Source organism: Loa loa (assembly GCF_000183805.2).
Source record: "Loa loa unplaced genomic scaffold supercont3.84, whole genome shotgun sequence".
Lineage (NCBI taxonomy): Eukaryota > Metazoa > Nematoda > Chromadorea > Rhabditida > Onchocercidae > Loa > Loa loa.
In genome coordinates this window covers 138,785-160,689 of record NW_018108264.1, presented here as the reverse complement: position 1 = coordinate 160,689, position 21,905 = coordinate 138,785, and the positions used below count along the sequence as shown (strand labels likewise).

The 21,905-nt window shown below is 33.5% G+C and overlaps 4 protein-coding genes across 5 annotated transcripts; 3 read left to right on the top strand and 1 right to left on the bottom strand.

Moving 5' to 3' along the window:
- Positions 1 to 141: 141 nt before the first annotated feature.
- On the top strand, positions 142 to 833 carry LOAG_01853 (hypothetical protein; the record flags this gene model as incomplete). The annotated part of the gene is made up of 2 exons (XM_003137391.1): positions 142 to 375; positions 666 to 833. 2 exons carry the CDS (start codon positions 142 to 144, stop codon positions 831 to 833), a joined length of 402 nt encoding a protein of 133 aa, XP_003137439.1.
- Positions 834 to 2,405: 1,572 nt separating this feature from the next.
- Positions 2,406 to 7,693, top strand: LOAG_01852 (hypothetical protein). Its single transcript, XM_003137390.2, has 16 exons — positions 2,406 to 2,459; positions 2,674 to 2,790; positions 3,014 to 3,150; positions 3,307 to 3,433; positions 3,622 to 3,807; positions 4,035 to 4,161; positions 4,479 to 4,562; positions 4,719 to 4,819; positions 4,912 to 5,078; positions 5,472 to 5,675; positions 5,798 to 5,975; positions 6,059 to 6,241; positions 6,340 to 6,485; positions 6,610 to 6,694; positions 6,859 to 7,066; positions 7,170 to 7,693. Exons 1-16 carry the CDS (start codon positions 2,421 to 2,423, stop codon positions 7,223 to 7,225), a joined length of 2,145 nt encoding a protein of 714 aa, XP_003137438.1. The 5' UTR covers positions 2,406 to 2,420; the 3' UTR covers positions 7,226 to 7,693.
- Positions 7,694 to 8,065: 372 nt separating this feature from the next.
- LOAG_01851 lies at positions 8,066 to 15,833 on the top strand. 2 transcript variants are annotated; one of them, XM_020445867.1, is made up of 19 exons: positions 8,066 to 8,211; positions 8,846 to 9,094; positions 9,910 to 10,342; positions 10,597 to 10,745; positions 10,912 to 11,025; positions 11,117 to 11,309; positions 11,466 to 11,653; positions 11,790 to 11,881; positions 12,031 to 12,221; positions 12,309 to 12,424; positions 12,563 to 12,623; positions 12,718 to 12,929; positions 13,279 to 13,433; positions 13,911 to 13,989; positions 14,311 to 14,424; positions 14,531 to 14,647; positions 14,754 to 14,890; positions 15,240 to 15,360; positions 15,571 to 15,833. In XM_020445867.1, the coding sequence occupies exons 3-18, from the start codon at positions 10,288 to 10,290 to the stop codon at positions 15,307 to 15,309; spliced, it is 2,043 nt and encodes a 680-aa protein (XP_020303724.1). In that variant the 5' UTR covers positions 8,066 to 8,211; positions 8,846 to 9,094; positions 9,910 to 10,287; the 3' UTR covers positions 15,310 to 15,360; positions 15,571 to 15,833. The 2 variants fall into 2 exon arrangements, with proteins under 2 accessions (XP_020303724.1, XP_020306203.1); XM_020445868.1 differs by lacking the exons at positions 8,066 to 8,211; positions 8,846 to 9,094 and having other exon boundaries at positions 9,564 to 10,342.
- A 482-nt stretch (positions 15,834 to 16,315) lies between these two features.
- Positions 16,316 to 21,178, bottom strand: LOAG_01850 (DNA polymerase alpha subunit B family protein; the record flags this gene model as incomplete). The annotated part of the gene is made up of 14 exons (XM_020445866.1): positions 16,316 to 16,477; positions 16,596 to 16,731; positions 17,149 to 17,312; positions 17,471 to 17,570; positions 17,971 to 18,083; positions 18,149 to 18,267; positions 18,502 to 18,607; positions 18,806 to 18,955; positions 19,174 to 19,265; positions 19,727 to 19,932; positions 20,052 to 20,180; positions 20,386 to 20,444; positions 20,686 to 20,810; positions 21,061 to 21,178. 14 exons carry the CDS (start codon positions 21,176 to 21,178, stop codon positions 16,316 to 16,318), a joined length of 1,779 nt encoding a protein of 592 aa, XP_020303723.1.
- Positions 21,179 to 21,905: the final 727 nt, after the last annotated feature.

Sequence of the window (21,905 nt, the reverse complement as noted above, 5' to 3'; positions counted from 1 at the left end):
AATAAAGTCTTTGAAAATAAAAAAAATCGGAAAAAAATTTTGATTATTTCTTGAATTAAGGAATTCTCTACTAATGTTTTATTAGCATTAACAGGTAGCAATATTTGGGATTGAAATAACTAACATTTCCATTCTGTAGAAATGAAGAAGGCAAAGAAGGAAAGGCGGACGACAACTACATCAACAGAGCAAGTGGTTCAGAAACCACAAAAAGAAGCACCGGTGAAATCAACTTCTATGCAAACTTCAATTTCAACAATTCCAACCAAATGTCAACAACTGCAAATACCAGATGTTAAACAATCCGAGATAGAGATCAATTCTGTTAGCCAAAAAAAGGTGACTGGAAAAGAAGGAATCACTGAAGATGAAATGGTAAAGTGGATAATTAATTAGTTAATTAATAACAGACGAGAATAGAGATAGATTAAAAGATAAAATTGACTGCTTGAATGTTACGTAAATAGCATTACCTTGGCAAGATACGTTTACGCATTGCGTATCGAAAGTTTGAAACCTACAACTTTTTGGAAAACTTGAAAATTTATTCATAAACTAATTCTATACATTTCAGCATTATATACTATATTGTAATTGCAATAAAGCTTACGCTTTAAGTTAAACACTAATTTTTAAAACACGTTTGGTTTATAAATTACACGTAGAATGAGAGAAACGTGAAGGACCAGACAAAAACGAGCCAAGGGATGAATGAGGATGAAATAGCAAGTGAATATTTGCCGACACCTATGGATTATTTTCTGAACGGTCAGTTGGTGAGTCGACCATCAAGATACGATGAGGCTAAATACAATCTCGGTGATCGATCTTGATCTTGAACACATTGGGTGATCAGACTATGATCTCAATTAAACTAAAATTCATATGAAATGACTTAAAATGATCTTTCATCTTTATTTGTCATATAAATCAATTAGTACTTGAAACTTGAAATATTGATGAATTTTAGAATAATACACTTTTTGTTTACATTGAAATTCCTTCGGTTTTTGAATTTGAGTTTTTCAATTAGCAATACCAGCATTATCAGATATAGTAAATCAGACATTTCTGTGACTTACTAAGTAGCCAACGAACAAATTTTTTAACAAATTTTTATCATCCCATTTCTGGAAGCGACGCAAATCAAAAAAATGGCTTTTTCGAAAACTCCTTCAAAGATTAGTTTCCAGCTTGCTGAGAATAAAACAAACATCAAACGATACTTATTATAATTATGAGTTTTTTAAAAATTAATTTTGAAATTAATTAATTACCGGCAGTAACGTAACGAAATTCACATATAGTAACTGGACTAATTTTTAAATTTTGCTGAAAGTAATAAAGAAATCCATTCATCATCAGCTTAGAAGTATTGCATTGCACAGATTACTAACACATAGATATATTTCCTATACATGTTAATAAATGTCCCGTTAATCTCCACACATGACACACGCCAATTGCTTGCAAGGTTTTTTATCAGTGTATGCTTTCACAATGAGATCAAGGTTGCAAATCAGAAACGAATTCTTTCTGATTTGGTAAATATAATTTTCGTTCTGTTTCAGTTAACAAAATTTTTCTTTAATTTTTATATTATGGTTAAGGCAGCTGAAAAAAATTTTCACCATACATCTCACGTTGTCCTAATCACGTTTTAACATACTTGAAAACACATTGACTTAAAAAATGAGGTAGAAAGTGTAATCGCGAGGCGCAAAATTTGAATTTCATTTTGAAATTTCATTAGAAAATTCCATGAGACAACTATTTTCACTGTGGCTCTAGCATAGTTGTACCTCTTAACCGAAGCATAAGACATAACTACAAATGGTGTGAACAATTGGTGAGAAACGGTGAGTGTAATCGGGGTTTGTCACTTTGATTTCTGGTTGGGAAACCTGTGTAGAGGCTGATAAATGTTTTAGTAATGTACCATTCTTCCACCATGTCTTTGAAATTATTCTAACGTAAGGTTAAAAAGTTGCACTCACTTCGGCGTATTTGCACATTCTTATTGTTTTTTCCATTTCCCTGTTTACGACCAAAATTATCAACTATGCTAATGTTATTCCAAATACACTACAGTTCTAATTTTGTTTCGAAATCAATTTTTTCCAAATTTTTAGTTTTATTTTTTTTTATTTGCATTTAGTTTAGTTTTAGTTGGGTGCATGATAGCACATAATAACGAAATATGACACATGTATCTAGTGCTGCCTTATGAATTTGCTTAGAAAGTAAGTTACATATGCTTGACATTTAATAACGTTCGTCGATAATTCTGGCTTTATATTGGTTGTAGTCGTAGTGCTGATGAGTCGTAGCTAGTGCTATGTTGATTATTCAAATTGTATGCTATATTTGTCAAGTTGTAATGATCGTCTTATTAATAGGAATTATTCTAGGTTAATGCAATGCTTCAACCATCGAAAAAGTCTACGACTTCCAAAACTGTAAGTTTCTTTCTATGAAAGTTACTAGTAAACTTGATAGATTGAATAGAGATGATGATATTAATGAATAATTGGTGGAGCATGTAGAGGAACAATAAAAATGATAGGAATCAAATCAGAAATTACGACTTTTTATTAAATGTAGATTTGATCTTTTTGCCAGGACTGCATGCACTAATATAGCGAGAATAATAAAGATCGTTTGAAATTTTAGAGTCAGTATAAACGCGACGTGAAGCTGATGCAGGAAATGGAACAAGAAACGACAAAAATTCTGAGTCCATTATTTAACGATACGGTTTGGCTAAATAGAGCGTACTTGATATTGAAGGTAATTCTTTCTGAAGGTGGAGTAAATATCGTGAAGTATGGACATTTTGCAAAACCAATGCTTTCATGTACCGTTAGATCTTGAAATATAAAAAAAAGTACAGTGGAAGCTTGTGGTTAGTGCTCGATTCAGAGCTAGATTTATAACATCTTGCGGTATTTATTGTGGACAAAACTTATTGTCAGAATTTTATTGGAATTTGCCACTTTTCTTTTATTTCCAGGGACAGGATTTACAAGAAAATGAAGGGCGTTTCAAAACTTTAGTGTTGGTACTGAATGGACGAGTCAAGCATTTGTTAAAGCTTTCGTTCGATGTCGGGACTTTGCATACTACCAAAATCTTCAGTCATATACTTGAGTAAGTCCATACGTTGTTCGCTATCTCAATAAGAATTTGGTATGCTGTAGTCTTACTGTACCTGCGTCAAAACTCCAAAATAACATAGTAGTATCGCGGAAACGAAAAGGACAGAATTAAAGGAAATGTATTTCGTGCCTTACTGCTTCATTGCAGGTTGGACGCCTTAATTAGGGAAGTAATGGAACTTCCCCGCACTCCGTCTCTGGACCACTTTCAGTCGTTTGCTAAAGGCATATTGTTCCGCAACATTGGCGATACGTTTCTTCTCCTTCACAATACAGTTAATATTATTTGATCAGTTCTTACTTTTCTTTCTTTCCTTGCACTGCTTTGAATTGTATTTAAAGTGAAGCGCATGTAGCTAAATTGGAAATTCAAAGAAATGATCATACTTTACAATGGGTTACTTTATTTTTTATTACTTTATTTTTCACTTTTTACTTTCTCCTTTCAAGTTTTTTGTTTCAGGAAAAAGGAAGTAAGGTGTACGAGGAATTGGCATGTGCCAGTTACGCGATCGCATATGATATTTTTTACAAAGCATCACCTGTATCACCTCTGCTTGCTGCTATCTTTGTGCTTGAGACGTTCGTACTGCATACATTTCTTCAACATTTTAATACGGTCAAATTATCCAACTGCACGACACAAATGGTATCTTATTCATTCGGTATTTCACAGAATTATTAATTGGTGATCTTATGAAATTTTGTAGCTTACTGTAATCAGAATATTGAAAGAAATCATTATTTGAAATAAAGGTATGAGTTTTTTCTAGAATAATATTGGTTCAAAGATTGTTCCAAGCAACTAAAATAAGAATGTATATATTGTGAAGCTGAAATCAGTGTGCTGTGAGAAGCAATGTTGCTGCACTATAGGTTGGAGAACGTTTGTATGCTGCATGTAACGGTGTTGCTGCATCGCGTTCTAAATCATTCATGGTTTCAATAAATTCGATACCAAACACTCATGAAACGCATGGTATAGAACAGAACAAAATCAGCAGTAAGGATTGCTTTCATTGTTCTGTAGTGATTCTTTTTTTCTTACAGTTTGAATTTTGTAGGATTTTATTTGGTATTCTTGATGCATCCTTTCAGATAATTATTTTGAAGTCTTTTCGTTCTCGTATACTCTTAATTTGATATATATCCAAAACTCGGATGTCTTGTTTGTTCAAGTCATTTATTTTGGTTTACCCTCATTTTCCCTTCTACGTACTTGGCGTTATTGATGGTTCTATCGCTTAGTTCGCACTAGTTCTTAGAAATATTCATTTTTAATGAAAAGTTACTTGGTTATTCAGTTCTGTAATCTTTCAGGATTGATTATTTTGGCGGATAAAAACGATTTTCTGATTAACCTGTTATGGTTGTTAGCTTACAATAGTGATATGCGTGAAAACGGTAAGTGAATATATCATCTGATCGTAGGATTATTCTTCTAATACCTGATATTTACGTCCTCTTTATTTATGTCATTGTAACTGCTGTGGAGTGAGAAACTTCATATCAATTAATTGATCTGTGAGTCATGAAATTATTAATGCTCATCAGTTTCAGCTTGTTTTTTGGATCTTTTCCTGAAAAATATACCCGCCGAGACATCTGATGATGATCTTCAATCATTTACATTGTCATCACTTAGCAGGATTGATGCAAAAGTATGTTTCATGAACCTTTATTCCAGATGAATCAAATGTTTTTGAAGTTATGACAGTAATTTACTGCATAATGAAATGCATTTGTCATTTAGGTGCTGCTGTTAGGAGCAGCAAAATGGTCAGAGCTGTGCACATGTCATGTACAAAAATATGGTACTCCCAGTTCGGGTATTTTGCCACCTTTAGCATTTACACAACCTAGTTATATGGTGCTGAATTTCTGGAACCTACTGGTGTCTTTCATTAATAAGGAAGGACGGTAAGAAATTTTTAGTGTTTCATTCTGATATATATTTTACCAGTGGAAGCACCTCATTATTTTATTTTGCCTTCACGAAATCTGACCTGACTAACCAGTGACAATGTAGTAATACTGAAACACTACTAATTGGATATTTGTGTGAGCTTTAAATAAATTGTGAGTAGAAATCGAGAATACCGTTGACGCTTAATCGCTATTGTTTGATCGAGTAAAGCCAAAAAGATCAGCAGCCACCTATGGCTTGACCAATGCATAAATTAGGAGGAATAGTTTTGAGGATTCTCAAGTAGGCTTTTCTTACTTTATCCAATAAATTGTCGTATCACGACCGCGAGATACACTGCACTAAGGAAACGACAGGTATAGTATTTCTGGCATCGTTCTTTTAAGGATTAGTCGTTCAAGTCAGCTGTGCTCTGAGAATGGATTAATAATAGCAGCTTTGGAAGCGTCTAGATTGCGTGGTGAAATTCCTGATTTGCGGATTGTTGACTGTATTCGCAAATGGCTTGTTGCTAATGGGAATGCATTGGGTGATAGAAAAGGAAACTGGACCAAACTGTACTCTCGAGTATTTATGGATCTCATCAATGGGTATTTCAATACTTATTGTTTTCTATAATACATTGAGTGCTGTCAGATCTTATTTTGCTAAAAGCGTCGATTTGAATTTTTTTTCGTTTCATTTGTTCTCTGCCAGTTTATTACTACTGTAGGGCTCATTATGCAAATCAAGGTGTCTCAACAGAGGATTCATTTTTTCCATCGCTAAATGATTCGGATTGTAATATGCTTGATGATGCTGAAAAATGGTTTTCTCCTCAGGATTCATCTGCTTCTCATAACTACTCAAAGAGTGGTCTAATTTTGGACGATTCTCGGGAATTAAGACAGGTGTAAAAGTTTTTCAATTTCTGAAATTTTTCAGTTGTATCATATAGGATTTGCTTTAGTTTTGTTTGTGTACTTATTTGCAGGTCGATGTTTCGTCTACCAGTCTAACAGAATCTATAAACAATGCGTCTATTAAACCGAAGAGCTTTTTACAACGCATATGTACGTCAGCAAAAATTATACTGCCTGGTGAATACAGTGATTCAGTCACTTCTATTTGTGCATCTAAAAATGATAACATTAGAGCGCTGGAACTATTAAGCAAGGTAATTCATATATTCGACCGCGTTTGTTTCGAGCTGTTACAATTTTGATTGTTATAATTTTCATTCTCTTTAAACAGCTGTGGATTGCTATTTAACAGGATTATGAAACGAGGTGCAGAAATGAAGCATCTACAAGCCTCAAATTAAATGACTTGTGGTCTGCCACAAAGGCGAGCAAAATCGAAGAGAATTTGTACGCAGAAATCATTAAAATGCAGAACGAGCATGCATGGGATGTTTGCAGGTGAGAATTGATCATTATTTTTCATTAATTGTAAGTTATCATCAATTTATTAACATCCTCTCAAGTTGTTTTGAAATTTTTTGAGATAGTGGATGAATAACTGATTCTTCAAATTACATTGCAGGCTCGTACAAACAATAAATTCGTTAGAAGAAGCGGTAAAGCAGTATGCAAGACAGTATGCGACTGATTTAGCCATGTATACTTCAGTATGTCACTTTCATAGTGATAATATAATCATTTGTCCTCATCTTGTCATCCATTTTCCTCACTTCTTGCTTCAAATACTCAGTTTTTGTTACTCGAGATTTTGTTCCCATCTAAAGAAATTCCTCAACAAGAAATTTTTTCAGTGAGTGGAAGTGTTTTTCAGAAAGCCTATAAGCAAGGTTATGATGATGGATATTGCTCAGCTCTGCAAACAAATAATACTTTCACGAGGCTGATAGAGTCGACTAATGAACATGCAATTTCACCGACAACACAGAAAACAGACTTTTCAGAGGACCAGGTTCAGAAGGCTTTGGACGTTGAACATTCACATGATCCTAAAGAATGCATCGGTTGCGCTTCTGAAGAAGGTTAATCTATTTGTTTACCTTAATACTATAAATTAAATGTTGGCAGATTTATAGATAATGTTTTTCTTTGGCATAAGAAGTAATTTAGATTCTTTTTTTCTAGAACAAGATCGATGTTTGAGGATATTGGATAGCTTAGCCGACAGTGATTTTGTTTGAGAATCAGGTGGAATTTGGTGCTTTTCGAAGAAAAATATTTGTGAAGTTGTTGATCTCGCTGTAATTTTGATCGAACTATCATGAATATTGTATCCTGACGGCATTTGCTTCTAAAGTTCAGATGTCATGTTTCTTCAGGGTGATTTCTTCTGGGATTTCAAATTATTTACTTTCTTTTTAATTTCGAACTTTATGGTATGGAATATCTCTACATCAAATTCAGTGGATTTAATTGAAATAATTACCATTGTAGCATCATTGGTTTTGCATTTTCTGTTCTGTAGTTTCAAATAGTATTGTACCACTTGTTATGATTTTCATTTCCGCTTTGATTTTATGAAACCATTAAGTGAAAAACTGCGTTGAATGTCCAGTAGTTTTCGAGTACCATGAACATTTCGGTGGAGTCCTTGTAAATGAGCTGTTTACTTTTTTTTTATGATATTGATAAAATACATATGATATGCGCTTGCATCCCCATAGCCTGTGCCGTTTTGATCTAAGCAAATGCTGATATTTCAAATATTTCACTTACCAGTCATATACTGACAGTGTTTTTTTATGGCATCAAATTAAATCGGCTTTGAATGAATGAGTTTAAAAGCTTTTGTAGCTAAACGAATTCTTCGATTGTTCAGTATTTCTGGTCGGCTATTTGAATAACTGTTCCCTTCAGTTCCATATATTTTTATTTTTATAAGTCGAAAACTTTCACATACTCATAGCCTTGTACATGTATGCAAATAAAAATAGGGAAGGAGCGGTATGCGGTAGGCGCTTGTTTGTCGTATGCTCCTATTTATGCTTACGCATGTTATTTTTCGAAACTTCTATTTTGTTAATTATAGAACTGGCCACAGAAATGATTCATAGCATCTCATTCTACACGGTTGCTTAACCATCTCAGTTTGATGACTTATAGTATGAGTGCAGAAAATATAAGGCTGTGTCGCGGTGCCAAACGGCGAGGGCCAGATGACACACAGGTAAGGTTTTTGTCTGGATAGTTTTTTGTCCTCTAAACTTTTCTTGTTATGAATTTCTTCATATGTTTCGTTTTTGTTGAGATAGTTTCAGTTCAAACAAAATTTTCAGTCTTTCCCATCCTCACTATTCAAACTTTTAAGATGATTTAGGAAATGTGGATAAAAATGTGTTCTTCAGAATTAAATGGGTGTGGAAAGCGTCGCAAATTCATACGTTATTCACGTTAAATTCTTAATTTTCACCACCCACCAATTGCTTTGAATGGACTTTTGAAATCTTACAGCTAGGATGTTGATGTAGTATTTGGGAGTAGGTTTTTTTCAAACAAATGAAGAGATAGCTACCAGGACGATCCTCCGGGAAAGGGTTAGATACCAAGAATGAAGGGTAAAAAGAAAGAAAAAGTATTACTATATTGGAAGTTCAAAGTTTGTTTTACTCTATCAGTATTTAGGTCGCAAACCTGGAATGGGACTTAAGAATGGGAAAGACATTGCCTTTCTTTGAGCTTTCCGAAGACAATATCATTCTTAGGTTCAAGGAACAGTTTTGTTATTTCCAAGTATTACCTAAGTAAAGTTTTCATATGGTATGAAAATTTTGCTTAGAACTAAATGATTTGCATTGTCCTAGGATAAATTGCTTGTGTTTGGCTATGCATCACGAATATATGCAAACGATGATCGCGCAGAGTGGGTTGCAGAAGAACGACATCTGATAGCACATCCGGCAGATTCACAGTTACTGATTGATAGGTGAGTTAGTGGAAGGCGTTAACTCAGTGATTGAATTTTTGTTGCGTACTTCTTTCGAAACAGATTGCTGAAGATGTGTAATGTACGGCAGCTCAAAAGTGGTGGTATAAATTCAGCAATACTATTGGTAGGTTTCATTTGATTTTTTAAAATAATCTTGTTTTTCCATTAAAATTGCTGTCATGGGTCGGGTAGTTCGAATCACTGATACTCAATTAATAGGATCGTTTAATGAAGAAGTACAAGAACTGCTATCGTCTTGCTTTTCTTCCTATAGTTCTGTGTATCAAATCAGAATACCATCGAGAAACGCTCTAAATTAAATGGAGACGAATGATCCTGATGAGTGTACCTGTTTAGCAAATTGCTATTTTATATTTAAAAAAGAATTTTCATCAACATTCCTTTTCGAGTATTGGGAAGTAGTCTACAAAGAATTAAATCTTTGTCAAAGAGTATTCCTCTCACCATAATTCATCGCGAAAACTGAGAAGTCTACTTATATATTCTGTGAAATCCAATCTATCCGATAATGGTCTATATTACATTTAGAATCTTAGCACCTAATCAGTATTACTTTTGTCTCTTATTTTTCGTTTCTTTTTTGGGCACAGAATAGGAATGAACTTTTCGAAAAAAAAGGCATCCCACTATGAATGGTATCCTCTGAAGGAAGGATATTTCCATAGATGGGGTTCCCTTTCTTCTTAACTTTACAAATTATTTGAAAAATTCAATCATCCAGTAAAGCATTTAAAAAATCGGACGGATGAATAAATTTTGGAAGGAATAATGCGAAAAAAAAGTGCCAGAGCAACAGTAATTTGAAATATCAAGCGAAGGTAAGCGATTGCCATCTTGTAGTAACTTAACTGCTTTTCTTTCTTTATCAAGAAATTTTAATTGGTAAGTGTCGAATAATGTTTTTTGTCAACATTTCAGATATGGATGGAGTGTTACACACGCCCAATAGTTTGGGCAGGATGGTGGTATGTACTTTTCGTAAGTGCACTATAATTGTGAGATGAATATTTTTGTTGTTGGGAGAAGCCTAGTTTGGCTTGGCTTCGAGAAGAAATGCCGTGGAAGATATAGGAACTAAGTTCATAAACTTTGAAATTCCACTTGAAACTTAGTTTCTATGTCTTCATATTGTATTCATCCATCATTTTACACTGTCATGTAACCGTCATTTCCAGGTATGACTGTCGCTTACATCTTTCAAGTACAGAGGCGTTGGATATTGCATGTATTACTGGAGAAAGCAATAGTCAGACTGGGATTGGATATGACTGTCCTGCAGAATTGCTCGAAGAGGAAATGTGCGAAGAGGAGCGATATAAAGACATGCACGAAGATATGAAAAGACTTGAACGTAAGGTTATGAAGTTTAACTAACTATGGAAGCAAATTGCCGTATAAGTTCATTATAAGGTAGCTGTTGTTCTTAAAAAAAAAGGCTAAAAATTGTTAGTATATATACAAAGGAATGTCAATGAATTGTTACTAGAATTGACTACGACTGGGTGAATGTTTCAAATGTTGTACTTTATTTTTTACAAAATTGGTTTTTGCTTTATCAATGAATAAATTGTAATAGATGTTTTTGTGATCCTCTTTTGTTTGCAGAAGAAGAGGAGGAAAAGCGAAAGCGTGCCGAAATTGCATTTAATTATGATGAAAATTGTAAACAAGCAAGTAGCAGTAGTAGTGAAGAAGAAATTGACGAACTATTCCAACCTCCAGAAAATATCAAACTTCCGTTCGGCATGAATTTGGTATATCTTGTCGGACATAATGAATTGATATCTTCGTTTTTCTAAGAGAAATTATTCAAGTAAATAAGAATATGAGAATGATTTTCAAATTTTTGTTCCTTGTAATTGCATTTAATTGCATTACAGGAATAGTAATAAATTGGTGTTTATTTCCTTTCTCATTTAGCCAGATACAATGAAACAAAATGCTGTGATAGAGCGTACAGCGACATTTGTCGTTGCCCAAGGTCCGCAAATGGAAATCGTCATCAAAGCAAAACAGCGTGGGAATCAAGATCAGGTCCTCATCATTGCATCTGTTCATTTGTTGGTTTGAAATATATATAGTTGGATAGGTTGCTCTAATGTCTGTTGAAGGATTACTTTTTTAGTTTGGTTTTCTGGAATTTGATCATCCTTTGAATGCTTATTATAAATATATCTCAAAGCTGATACGAGAAAAGAAGTATGCACCAAAACCGCATGTTCCAATGCGTCGTCCGAAATTGAAAAAATTAAAACGCTTGGAAGAAGAAAAACGATTGTTAGAGGAGCAACAGAAACAGAAAGAGGACGTAGATGTTGGTAAGTTTTATCTTATTCAAAAATTAGTTCGAGGTTCATTCAACAAATTTTCGTAACTGGGATATTAATGTCTACTTTTTCCTATTTTCCCACGATCTTAGTTTGATGTTAGTTTTTTTTAAATTCATCTGCGATGATTCATCTGATTTTTTTTAGGTTCTAGTTCTGATAGCGATTCGGAATCTGATGCCAGTGGAAATTATCTCCATCCTTTGTTGATGGGGGGAGCACGGAAAACTGATTCTGGAAGTAGTTCTCCAGTAATTGGTCCGAAGACGAAGGAAGAAAATGATGTCGCTAATAAGAAACAACTGCAAGTTAAAACTGACTACAAATTGGGAAAGGTTATTAAATATGTTTATTTTATCCGTGAGGCTGTTTAAATTTTTTGTCTAGTTGAGACAAAAACTTATTTTCCAAAATCTTAAATGCAAGAATCGTGCATATTCATTATTTCCAGTGTGTAGTTATTTGTTTCAGGCTGACGACATGTATTCTTCGCTCTTCAAGAATCTTTCTGATTTAGTTGTCACACAGACAAGAGCAGTACAGGCTGCTGAAAGCAAGGATGAGTAAGTTATTGTTTTTTCCAACTAAAAATCAGAACTAACTGAAGAAATTTTATTCGACACCATCTCGACTGTGTGCAAAATTGCTATCAAATATTCTCGTACGCCAACAAAATGAATTCTTTTTTTACTGGAGTTCTGCAATTTTGTAGAACTACGGAAAAAACAAAAGACTTGGAAAAAGGCGATTACTATGAGTGGTATCTGAGTTTCTACGGAGAACCACCACCAAGCAATGAACAGCCAAATGTGATACCGCCTCCACCTGATATTATGCCTACCGTTAATAGCGCTGCAGAATATGTTGCTAGATATGGAATCCAAGCCGAACAAATTTTGCTAGGTAACAAATTTTACTGTGACTCTTAAGTACTTCACTTTACAAATTTCGAGAAGGAATTTTCCAAACCAACCACTGAATGTTTTCCAGGGCGGCATGACCTTAACATCGGATTTTTATGTGCTGACGGTCCTTATTATGGCTATTATCATTCACGTATTCGATATTACCAGAAGGTCCATACTTCTTACATGCACTCTCAAAAGGTAAGGCATACTTCATAGTAATAAACAACAATATTATTCCACTGTTTTCGTTTCTTATTGATATTCCGGACTTAATTTTTTAAAATATTGCAAAGCGACCTTCTGGAACATAAAATTAATTTGAAATTTAAATTCTAGGTGACGGGAGATGCAGAAGCAGAAGAGTGTAATACAGCGAAGCAGGAGGTGGATGTTTCGGGTAAGCAATGTGCGAAATTTGTTTTTGGCGATTTTTCGCAGGAATTAAAATCACTGATAGCCGTTTGCCTTTATAATAAAAAATTTTAATTTAGGAAAATGTGATGCGGAACAGTTCTCTAAAATTGACAGCGACATTCCTGAACAACCAAACAAATCATTTTCTGATTTATTGCAAGCACCTCCCCCACCACCACCTTTCATGAACCGAAAAATGCGCCGTCGAGGTTTCCATGATCCACCACGTACACCTGAACCAGCTGTGCAAAATGTTGCTGAAGTTGGAGTGATCGACTTTGATGTTCAGGTTAGGAGTTTTTTCGTTACCCTTAGCCAACTTATTAGTTATGATTATTTAATTGGCGTTAAATTTTCCTGTTATATCAGTATTTGTTTCCTGATTCCCTGATTCATCTATAATTGATATAGTTACTGTCATCCTGCAAACAACATTGCTGCTTGCTACAATCTTGTTAATTGTTAGGAGATGGAACGAAAACCAATATTCTGTTTTTCTTTTTTAAAAAAAGAAAAATAAGAGCACTAAGCACATAAAGACTCATGTTCTTTATTTGCTTCGGAGTAATTTCTAAACTGCTACACATTCAGTTGCTTCGAAAATTTTCTTCCTGTACACCATGCAGTATTTATTATAGTTAAATAAAGTGCAATCATTGCCGACACTTCTGGATAATACTGAGGAGCGAGAAGGAAATTCAAACTTATCAGTGAAAAAAGCAGCAACGGGTCCAATATCTTTCTCTTTAAACATTCAAAAAGCAGATGACAGAAAAGTTCCGAAAATAGCAAGGTAAGTAATTTTACTCAGAAATAAGGAAATGTTAGCATATTTAAAAGGGAATCATTCTTTTATTGCGAACACGGTAGCCTGTTGACAACGAACGCATCATTTTCATCTTGAGGATTGTAGTTCGTATCTACATGAAGTAGCCCAATGATGAAAAAGGAATATGACTTTATCCGACCCGGACATTTGCGGAACAGTTGAAGAATTCTTTGCTGGCATTACTGCGAGCGAAAAGAGTTCAAAAATTGGAAAGCTTATGGTTGGAGAGCAGGATTATGATTATGAGAGATGAGGGCTATCTTCTAATAGCAAAGGCTTTATTTAATAGAGTTCTCTTTTGGAAATATAACATTTAACCGAAAGTGATATAGAACGTTGATATTCCAGAATTGTAAAATATTGACCCTATGTTGTTTCTATGTTGATGATCTTGTGCTGTTTCTGGAAATTCCGAATAGTCTAATATTGATCTGCTTGCAGTGCTGTTAAACTTGGAGCATATGATGATGAGAATGGTGGAACAGAAGCGGTTGATGTTCCTCCGGGTGTTCTTAGTAACGTAAATTTTAAAATTTCATTAAAAAATCTTAAGGAAATTTTAAACGATTTTTAAAATTTTCGAAAACTTTTCAGTTTTTTAAGATTTTTTTCAAAATTTTAGGATCAAATTTTTTCATAGATTTCTAGATTTTTCAAAGTTTAAAAAGAAATTTTAATCTTTTTAAAAAGTATTTTAATTGATAAATTTATTGATTTTACTAAAATGTTTCCAGATGAATACAAAATTTTTATATTTGTTAGACTGAGTGAAATGTTTTGGGAAGCTGACTCATATCCTATTATGAGATACAAGTTTTTAAAACTTGGTACTTGTTTACAGATCCCTCCACCAGGCTTGACAATACCGCCACCTCCAGTTGCTCCAGTTCCTCTGTCCTCCGGGCAGCTTGCAGTGGAAGGTTCAGTTGAACTTCAGTCAGAACGAAAGTTAAAAGTAATTCCCTGGTCATTTAACTTCTTTATATTTTCTTTCGAAAATAATTGAGTAAATTCGAGTGATGAATTTTGTTACACCTGGAATGCATTTGATTTCTTTTAAGGCTCGCCTTTTTATGGAGAAGATTCTGAACGAGAAACGGGCTGCAAAATTGAGAGCTCAAAATGAGGAACAACTGAAACGGGAAAGCGAGCTTCTAAAAAAATACGAAGAAACGCGTGTAAGTTCTTTCTAAACTTTTTTTGGTGATAGAAGTTTTAGTAAGTTTCCTCGAACATTTCTTGAAGTTGTACCTCGAAAATCAATGTGGAAAAATGTATTTTCAGTCAACTTCGTCGATAACCCCAAAATCGAAAAGCAAAGGTGATGTAAGTGATGTGGAAATGATCTTTTCAACCTCCGCGATTGATCAGCTAATTAATTCACGAATTGATAAAATGATCAGCGAAACATTTAAAGAAAAGTGAATTAATAACTTCAAACTATCATTATATTTACTTCGATTTGGAGTTTTTCACACATTCATATTTCTATTACACTTCCTAACGGTACATTAATAATTTTTTCCATTGCTACCATTTCACTATTATTATACCTAGAAATGTTAATTCATTTTCAAAATTACGATTTTGTATAGCGTCTCTTAAAATATAATGATAGCTTTGCGGAAGTAAACTTGAAGCATATGGTTTCTTGTATGTCTTACATAGTTAAAATTAAAATTAGTGTAGGGGCGTTAAGAAAAAACTTTTTTTCATCCGGCTCTCATCATTCTGTGCATTTATTGGCTATTCTGAAAAGTAAAGTTGCAGGAAAAGTTCCAAACATTCAAAAAGCCGTCATCATAAAAAGGAAAAAAAAGCGAGAAGGAAAAAACGATGAAAGTCGATTATTAGATGAACATTGCAGCAAATCGGGCAAACGTCACAGGAGGTTTGGTATATTAGGTATTATTGGGAGTGATTATTTACACATTTCACTTTCAAACTTTATTTTTACAAATGTACGTAATCTTGATTCTCAATGCGGCATGTAAATAATGTTTACGCATCGAAAAGCATAATTTCCATAAAACGATGGTTGGTGTCATTAACTTATGGAGACATATGACTGACTACAACTAACTTCAAAATTGAATTCCAGATCTCGAGAAAGTTCTAGTTCGTCTGAGCGAAAAGTCTCAAGGAGAAAAAAAAAGAAGAAACGAAGGCATCGGTCTCGTAGTAGCGGTGATAAAAGCAGATAAAAGTTGTTGGGTGCTAAATTAGTCTTACTGATATATGCTTGTAATTTATGCTCAGGTTTCTTGATTTATCACGAAGAGTAACGTAAATAAAGATACTGAATGCCCTGGATGTTTATTTGAAATTCATGCTGTGATTTCAAGATAATTTCGTTTGTCAAATTATATGCTTAAATATTCGTTTCATATTAAAATCATATCTATTTGGACAAAATATCTGTCATCGTTTTAGAATAGTTCCTATTGATAAGCTTTAATTGAAGTCCAGTAAGACTCTTTCGAAATGTGAGGTTCATTACCTCTGTTCTTAATTGCTAGGTAATTTTGTTTGGTACATAATAAATATGACACTAGTAGACTCGGCAAAATCATTATATTTTGAAAAACAGTGGCATTGCAAAATCATTGTATTTCGTAAAACATTGCAAAACTGGCATTATCTGCTGGGCATAGCTGTGTTCATTAGCAAAAGGAATTCCTGTTCGCAAGTAACGGTTTTAATGGTCAGTGAAGGAGTCATCAGCATGCATCGCGAATCTTGCAGTACTCTTCACTTAATTTTAAATTCATTTATTCATGATATCTGGCAAAGTATGGTAAAAAATAAAACGTGGCAAAGATTTCATACGTATTCAGCGGTATATGTTACAAGCGTACAATCTGTACTTCGCAAAAATCAGCAACTGATATAAGCGAATTCTCTTTCCTTCCATCAATTTCTCTGAGATCAACTTTCAATTTCATGAATGTACCACTGCTTCCACGTACTAATGCATTGGTATTCACAAATACTGAATTGGCGACTACCTGTATCATGAATCCATTGAGAGAAACTTATTCACCATTTAACACGGAAGTACGGCGAATTACAGCTATCCAAAGCAACTAATTTAGATTAATATATCTGAAGCTGTTAAGAAAGTACCTTTACGGTAGGCGCGAGTATTGATGGCAAAATGATAATATGAGGTATTACAGAGAGTGATGTGCGCTCGACAGCTTCACGGAGTCGATAGGTAACATCTTCGGCTGCAGGATATAACGGGTACAAAGAACGCTGTCTGCAAGATTATTCAGCTTGAATATACATGTAAAGATTTGTTTTCAATTACAGATAGAAATAAATATCGGGAGATATTCAGCAATTTCGGAAAAAGCAATAAATATTCAAATTTAAATGCATTATTCATATAATGAGTATCCCATTATGAGGTTCAACTTATTCGCCAAAGATCAGTGTCTTAGAAGTGAAACGGGACGAAAGAAATGTGAAGTGGGGATGAAAGCTAGCATCGTGGAATTATTCTCTTAATCAATGTTTGGCATCATTCTTGGATTTATAAGAAAAGCTATAATATCTTATAAATAAGGAGTTCGACTACCTTATTCTACTATGAGAAAATTTTACAACCTATAGCTAGCTTTTTACTGATAGCATAAATTAATTTTACCTTACAAATGTAGCCAAGCATCATTACCTGAACAAATCTCGGACAAGTCGAGATATTCGGTCCTGATCTTCATGACTATCGAAGTGGCCTATTTCATCTCTCCCTAAATGCTGGATGATTTCCGATGCTGTTATAGCAAATTCAATACCAGCAATCCGAACGATGGCAGGATCCGGTAGAAGTACTATGTTCTGTAAAGTAATAATATATTTAGGAAAAAATCGCAAATGACACTAAAGACCATTGATGCATGCTAAAGAATAATGAATGAGGGAACTTTGAATCTCAAACGCTTCAAGCAAAATATGAAAGTGGTCAAAGAAACTGCTTGATGGACTAAAGAGATAACCTTGCCTAACTGCTGTTTTCGCTGTTTAAATGAACGGAACGGTGGAGTAGGGAAAGATGGTCGCAGTGCGGCATCTTTTTTCCATTTGGAACTATTAATACTTGAACATCAGTCCTGGAAATATAAATAATCGATTCCAGTGTTTGGATTCCAAAAAGAAATTTCACGTTTGATTAACACTTCCACAGGATAAAAAGCTTTATTTAAAACATTTCCTTCTCTCTAAGAAATAAGAAAATTTCAAAGAAATAGAAAATGATTTTTTGAATGCAAAAAATCATTTTCTATTTCTTTATTTCTTATATAATTCAACCTATAGTTTCGTTACAAACAGAAAAATATAATCATTTCCACATTCCAATTCTTACAAGCGTAACGTTTCTCACTTCTTGTAACTTGTAAGCAAGATAATCTTATTTAAATAGAAGTGCTTCAGTTACAGATCAGTTAGACCAGTTCTTTCAGTTATATGACAACTCGTGCTTTCGTAAATAACGAACCCTAATAAGGCTTCACCAATTTTTGTAAGAAGCATTTCCATAACATCGTCGTAGGTGTAACAGCATTGGGGTGACTTCACCACTGGACTTGTTCGATCAATGAACGGACCAATCTGATGTTTTACAATTCTCAAAACAGCACAGCATTATTCAAATAACAGAAAAGCCTAATATGTACCAAAATTAGAATATTAGGTCGCTCCTTCCTCACTAATTCGATTAGATCGCAGAGCTGTTCATAAGAGAGAGTTTTAGAAGAAGAAAACGGACCACAAGCACACCAAACATGAAGCAGATCTGGAAAAAAAAACCATAACACTCATTTCTAATTTACATCTTTTCTGCTATACATTTTTATTAAATGTCTATTATTGAAAGTACGTCGGAACTGGTCACCCGTAATTATATTCCAAAATGCAATAACTTTGCGTAAGTCGATTCCACATATTCAATACCTTAGTTCAATGAAGCAAATAATTACTAATTACCTCCACAAAATCTTTCTAACAACATAGACCAGCAAGATCTTACCAATCTCTGCTTGTTTATTAAAAGGCGCAGCTGAAGGTTCCTTAGGCTCAAAGATTTCATCCGGGACAAATATATCACCAGCAAAAGCTCCACGAAATGCAACAATCTATAATAACACCAAACTATTAAACAGAAAATAGTATGGAGAGCTGATAATGCAATGAAATGAATTTAACTCGAATCCAGTCTAATTCAGGTATCATAGAAGAATACACGTTTGGCTATGTACCTAGTTATTGTCAAACTTCCTTTCCGCTGAAAATGTGTTGTAAATGTAGGCTGAATAAAATAAATCAAGAGTTACCTTCCCAGGGAACAATGAATAGGTTTTAAGATTGCTTAAATCGAGGTTTATAACAGCAGCACTTTGATCAACGCATTGCAAAGAACAATTTGAGGCATCTAGTGGATCTTCTGTATTATTCACGATGAACCCCGAATATACGTTTCGTATCTGCAAACAAATTTCTTCGGTGTTCTTCCACAAAAATTTTTATACATACGAAAAATGCGCTACACTTAAATTAGACTCCTTTATTGAGAATTCTTCATATTAAAAAAACATGATAAATAAAAAGAAATCTGAAATTCGCTTAAATAGAAATGACAAAGCAAATCTATAATTTCATGTTTATTTCAAAACAATTCAGTTTCGAGAAGAAAAGGACATACAAATGATAATGAATCTGTTTGTTCATCGTCAGCCAGTGTTTCGTTTTCGTCCTTGATTATATCGCACAAACTTCGAACTCGTGAAACAAGTGCTTAAATGAGACCAACATATTCAAAAGCTAATCAGATGTACCATCAGCAAAAACCTCAAAACATTATGAGTTCTTTCCCCCAAAGTAAAATAAACGAAACATTTCACTTCATTTGTTACAACATAATAATTAAGCTATCAGTATTTTCGGAATTTCACGAAAATTTTAAATCTGTAGGTCAGTTTAGGTTAGACTATATTTACTTTCGATAATAGTTTTGAATCCTGTTACTTAAAATTTAGCAACAAATTTTTATAATCTAACAAAATAATAAAGTTAATTCCATTCGAATTATGACTTATTATGAATTCTGAGAATTAAGCCTTCAGTTACAATTCTTAAAATGAAGTAGAAATAAAGTTATGCATCGAAAGTGAATGTTTACATACTAATATTCCTACATATCGGCTTACGTAGATAATCCCACATTATGAAATGATCAAAGAATTTCCTCGCTTCACCTTCAATTTGCTCCAAATCTTTTTCAGCACCATATTGTAACAAATTTTTGTAATCATCAGCGTATAGCCTTTCCACAACGACTTTACATACATTGTCGTATTTGACTCCATCACTTCCTTTTGCAGTGAAATTTTTCCCTGTGAATTTTACAATAATTTTGCCCGAATCTTTCCGATTCTGATATACGGCATCAGATATGGATTTCCTGAAATGAACAATTAGTCGAAATAAATGTTAGTCTTAAATTCACTAAATATTGCTTATAACAATCCAATTAACGGACGATTTCAACCAAGAAATGAATTATGAGAATAATGCCCCAACTTGATTGGTGTAAAAGCCAAATATTTCTCAGGCAAAGTGAAATTTTCGTCTGAAAAATCTACAGTCGTATCGTCAACTGTGCTACTGTCATCAAGCCATGAATTCTTATTGCGTTCGTTAAATGCAATTCTGAAATTACATAAAATAAAAATCAATCGAATAGTACTGAATCTATCAGAAACTGCTTTACCATAAATAGATGATATTTCACTGGCCGGAATAAATTACTACGATGCACAGAGAAGTGTACGGCAGCACATCGTTTGTCATTTCCTTTCTTATACACCTTACCAGGAAATAAAGCTACCATTAAAAAATGATGAATAAAAATTACTTCGTGTAAGAGGTATTGAACGATTCATCCTTGTAATTTTGGACAGCTCTATGAAGAACCTAAATGAATATAAAAATGAAAGTTAAATTATAAAATTTTTGAAATTCTCAACAGCAAGGATAAAGCGAATTACTTCAAAAGTTCCGCACGAAAACTTTTGCTTTCATTAAAAGCCATCATCTACTTTTTATCTCTTAAAATCCATTATACCTATCAAAAATTCATCAAGCATATACTATTATTATGTTTAATACAACATAATATAACATTTAATATAACAATAAACTTTATAGTAATTACCATCTGTTCGAAACTATCCAACATTGAAAGATTCACATGCGTCTGCTTTTGATTCGTTACAAATGCGATCAATTCACTAACAAAATCTTCACCACTTTTGCAGTATTGTTTGGAGAGATCATTTGCTTCAAATAAAAACAATAATCTCAACAAAAATATGAAAAGAATTAGGTTTCAGTTTAGGTACGTCTTTGCAAAATTCAATTCTTACTGCCTTATTCCCTATTGTAATATGGTCATCTAGGTAACTAATAAACTTTCGATGAGACAGAGAATGTTTCAGTTCAAATTTATACATTATCAACATTAGAGACTGGCTGTCACTTCGATATATCCCACATACGTCACCGGCAAAATGCTAAAAAATAAATGAACCTTTGGCAACAAATTCTCCATCAGAATCATTTTCAAATGTGTACATAAAATCCGCCAGTTGTTCACTTAGCCAATCGGCTGTCATGCAACCACATGATTCAGCTATATCATCATCCATGGCGCTGTAAAAATCACATATCGCTCAGCAACATGGAATCCTTTTAATCACAGATCAACTTCCGGAATACCACCTAATCTTTATCCAAGTCTTATCCATTAGTTGGACATTACTCCATTGTCATACGCTTATTCCTCCTCAATCATCGTCTAGCCTCGTTCCTCTGCCCTCCGTCTCACTTGGTATTTGCCATACCTTTATAGCTTTTTAAATTTTGAAAATTATTCGAGAATTCAAAAGTTTGCGAAATCGCTTAAAACGGCATGATCCGTAAGAGAAACAACATCCTAAAATTTATTGTCTGTTTGGATAATACGTAACAGCAGAAATGAGATAAATTTCAACTGTTTGAGAAGTGATGATATATGAACGGCCAAACCATAGCAAGGTATGAATAAGAGCAATAGCAGCGAGAAAAAACCAAAATGACTGAATACAAAACTGATATTTGAAAAGAAAAAAAGATCTCAAATTAATTTACAAAAGCATATAGACATATAGTAGACAAAATAAAAAGTAAATATCCTATTTTACATATACCAAATCTTCCTATTTCTGAGGTAAGTGAGATACGATGTTAAGCACATATATATATATATATATATATATATATATATATATATATATATATATATATATATATATATATATATATATATATATATATATATATATATATATATATATATATATATATATATATATATATATATATATATATATATAT

Excerpts from the sequence above, each read along its gene's own strand:
- LOAG_01852 (XM_003137390.2), top strand. The coding sequence starts at position 2,421 with ATGCTTCAACCATCGAAAAAGTCTACGACTTCCAAAACT. Across the intron at positions 3,808-4,034 it reads CCAACTGCACGACACAAATG|GTTGGAGAACGTTTGTATGC; the intron begins GTATCTTATTCA and ends GCTGCACTATAG. Across the intron at positions 6,486-6,609 it reads CATGCATGGGATGTTTGCAG|GCTCGTACAAACAATAAATT; the intron begins GTGAGAATTGAT and ends ATTACATTGCAG.
- LOAG_01851 (XM_020445867.1), top strand. The coding sequence starts at position 10,288 with ATGTGCGAAGAGGAGCGATATAAAGACATGCACGAAGATATGAAAAGA. Across the intron at positions 10,343-10,596 it reads AGATATGAAAAGACTTGAAC|AAGAAGAGGAGGAAAAGCGA; the intron begins GTAAGGTTATGA and ends TTTTGTTTGCAG. Across the intron at positions 12,930-13,278 it reads TGATCGACTTTGATGTTCAG|TTAAATAAAGTGCAATCATT; the intron begins GTTAGGAGTTTT and ends TATTTATTATAG.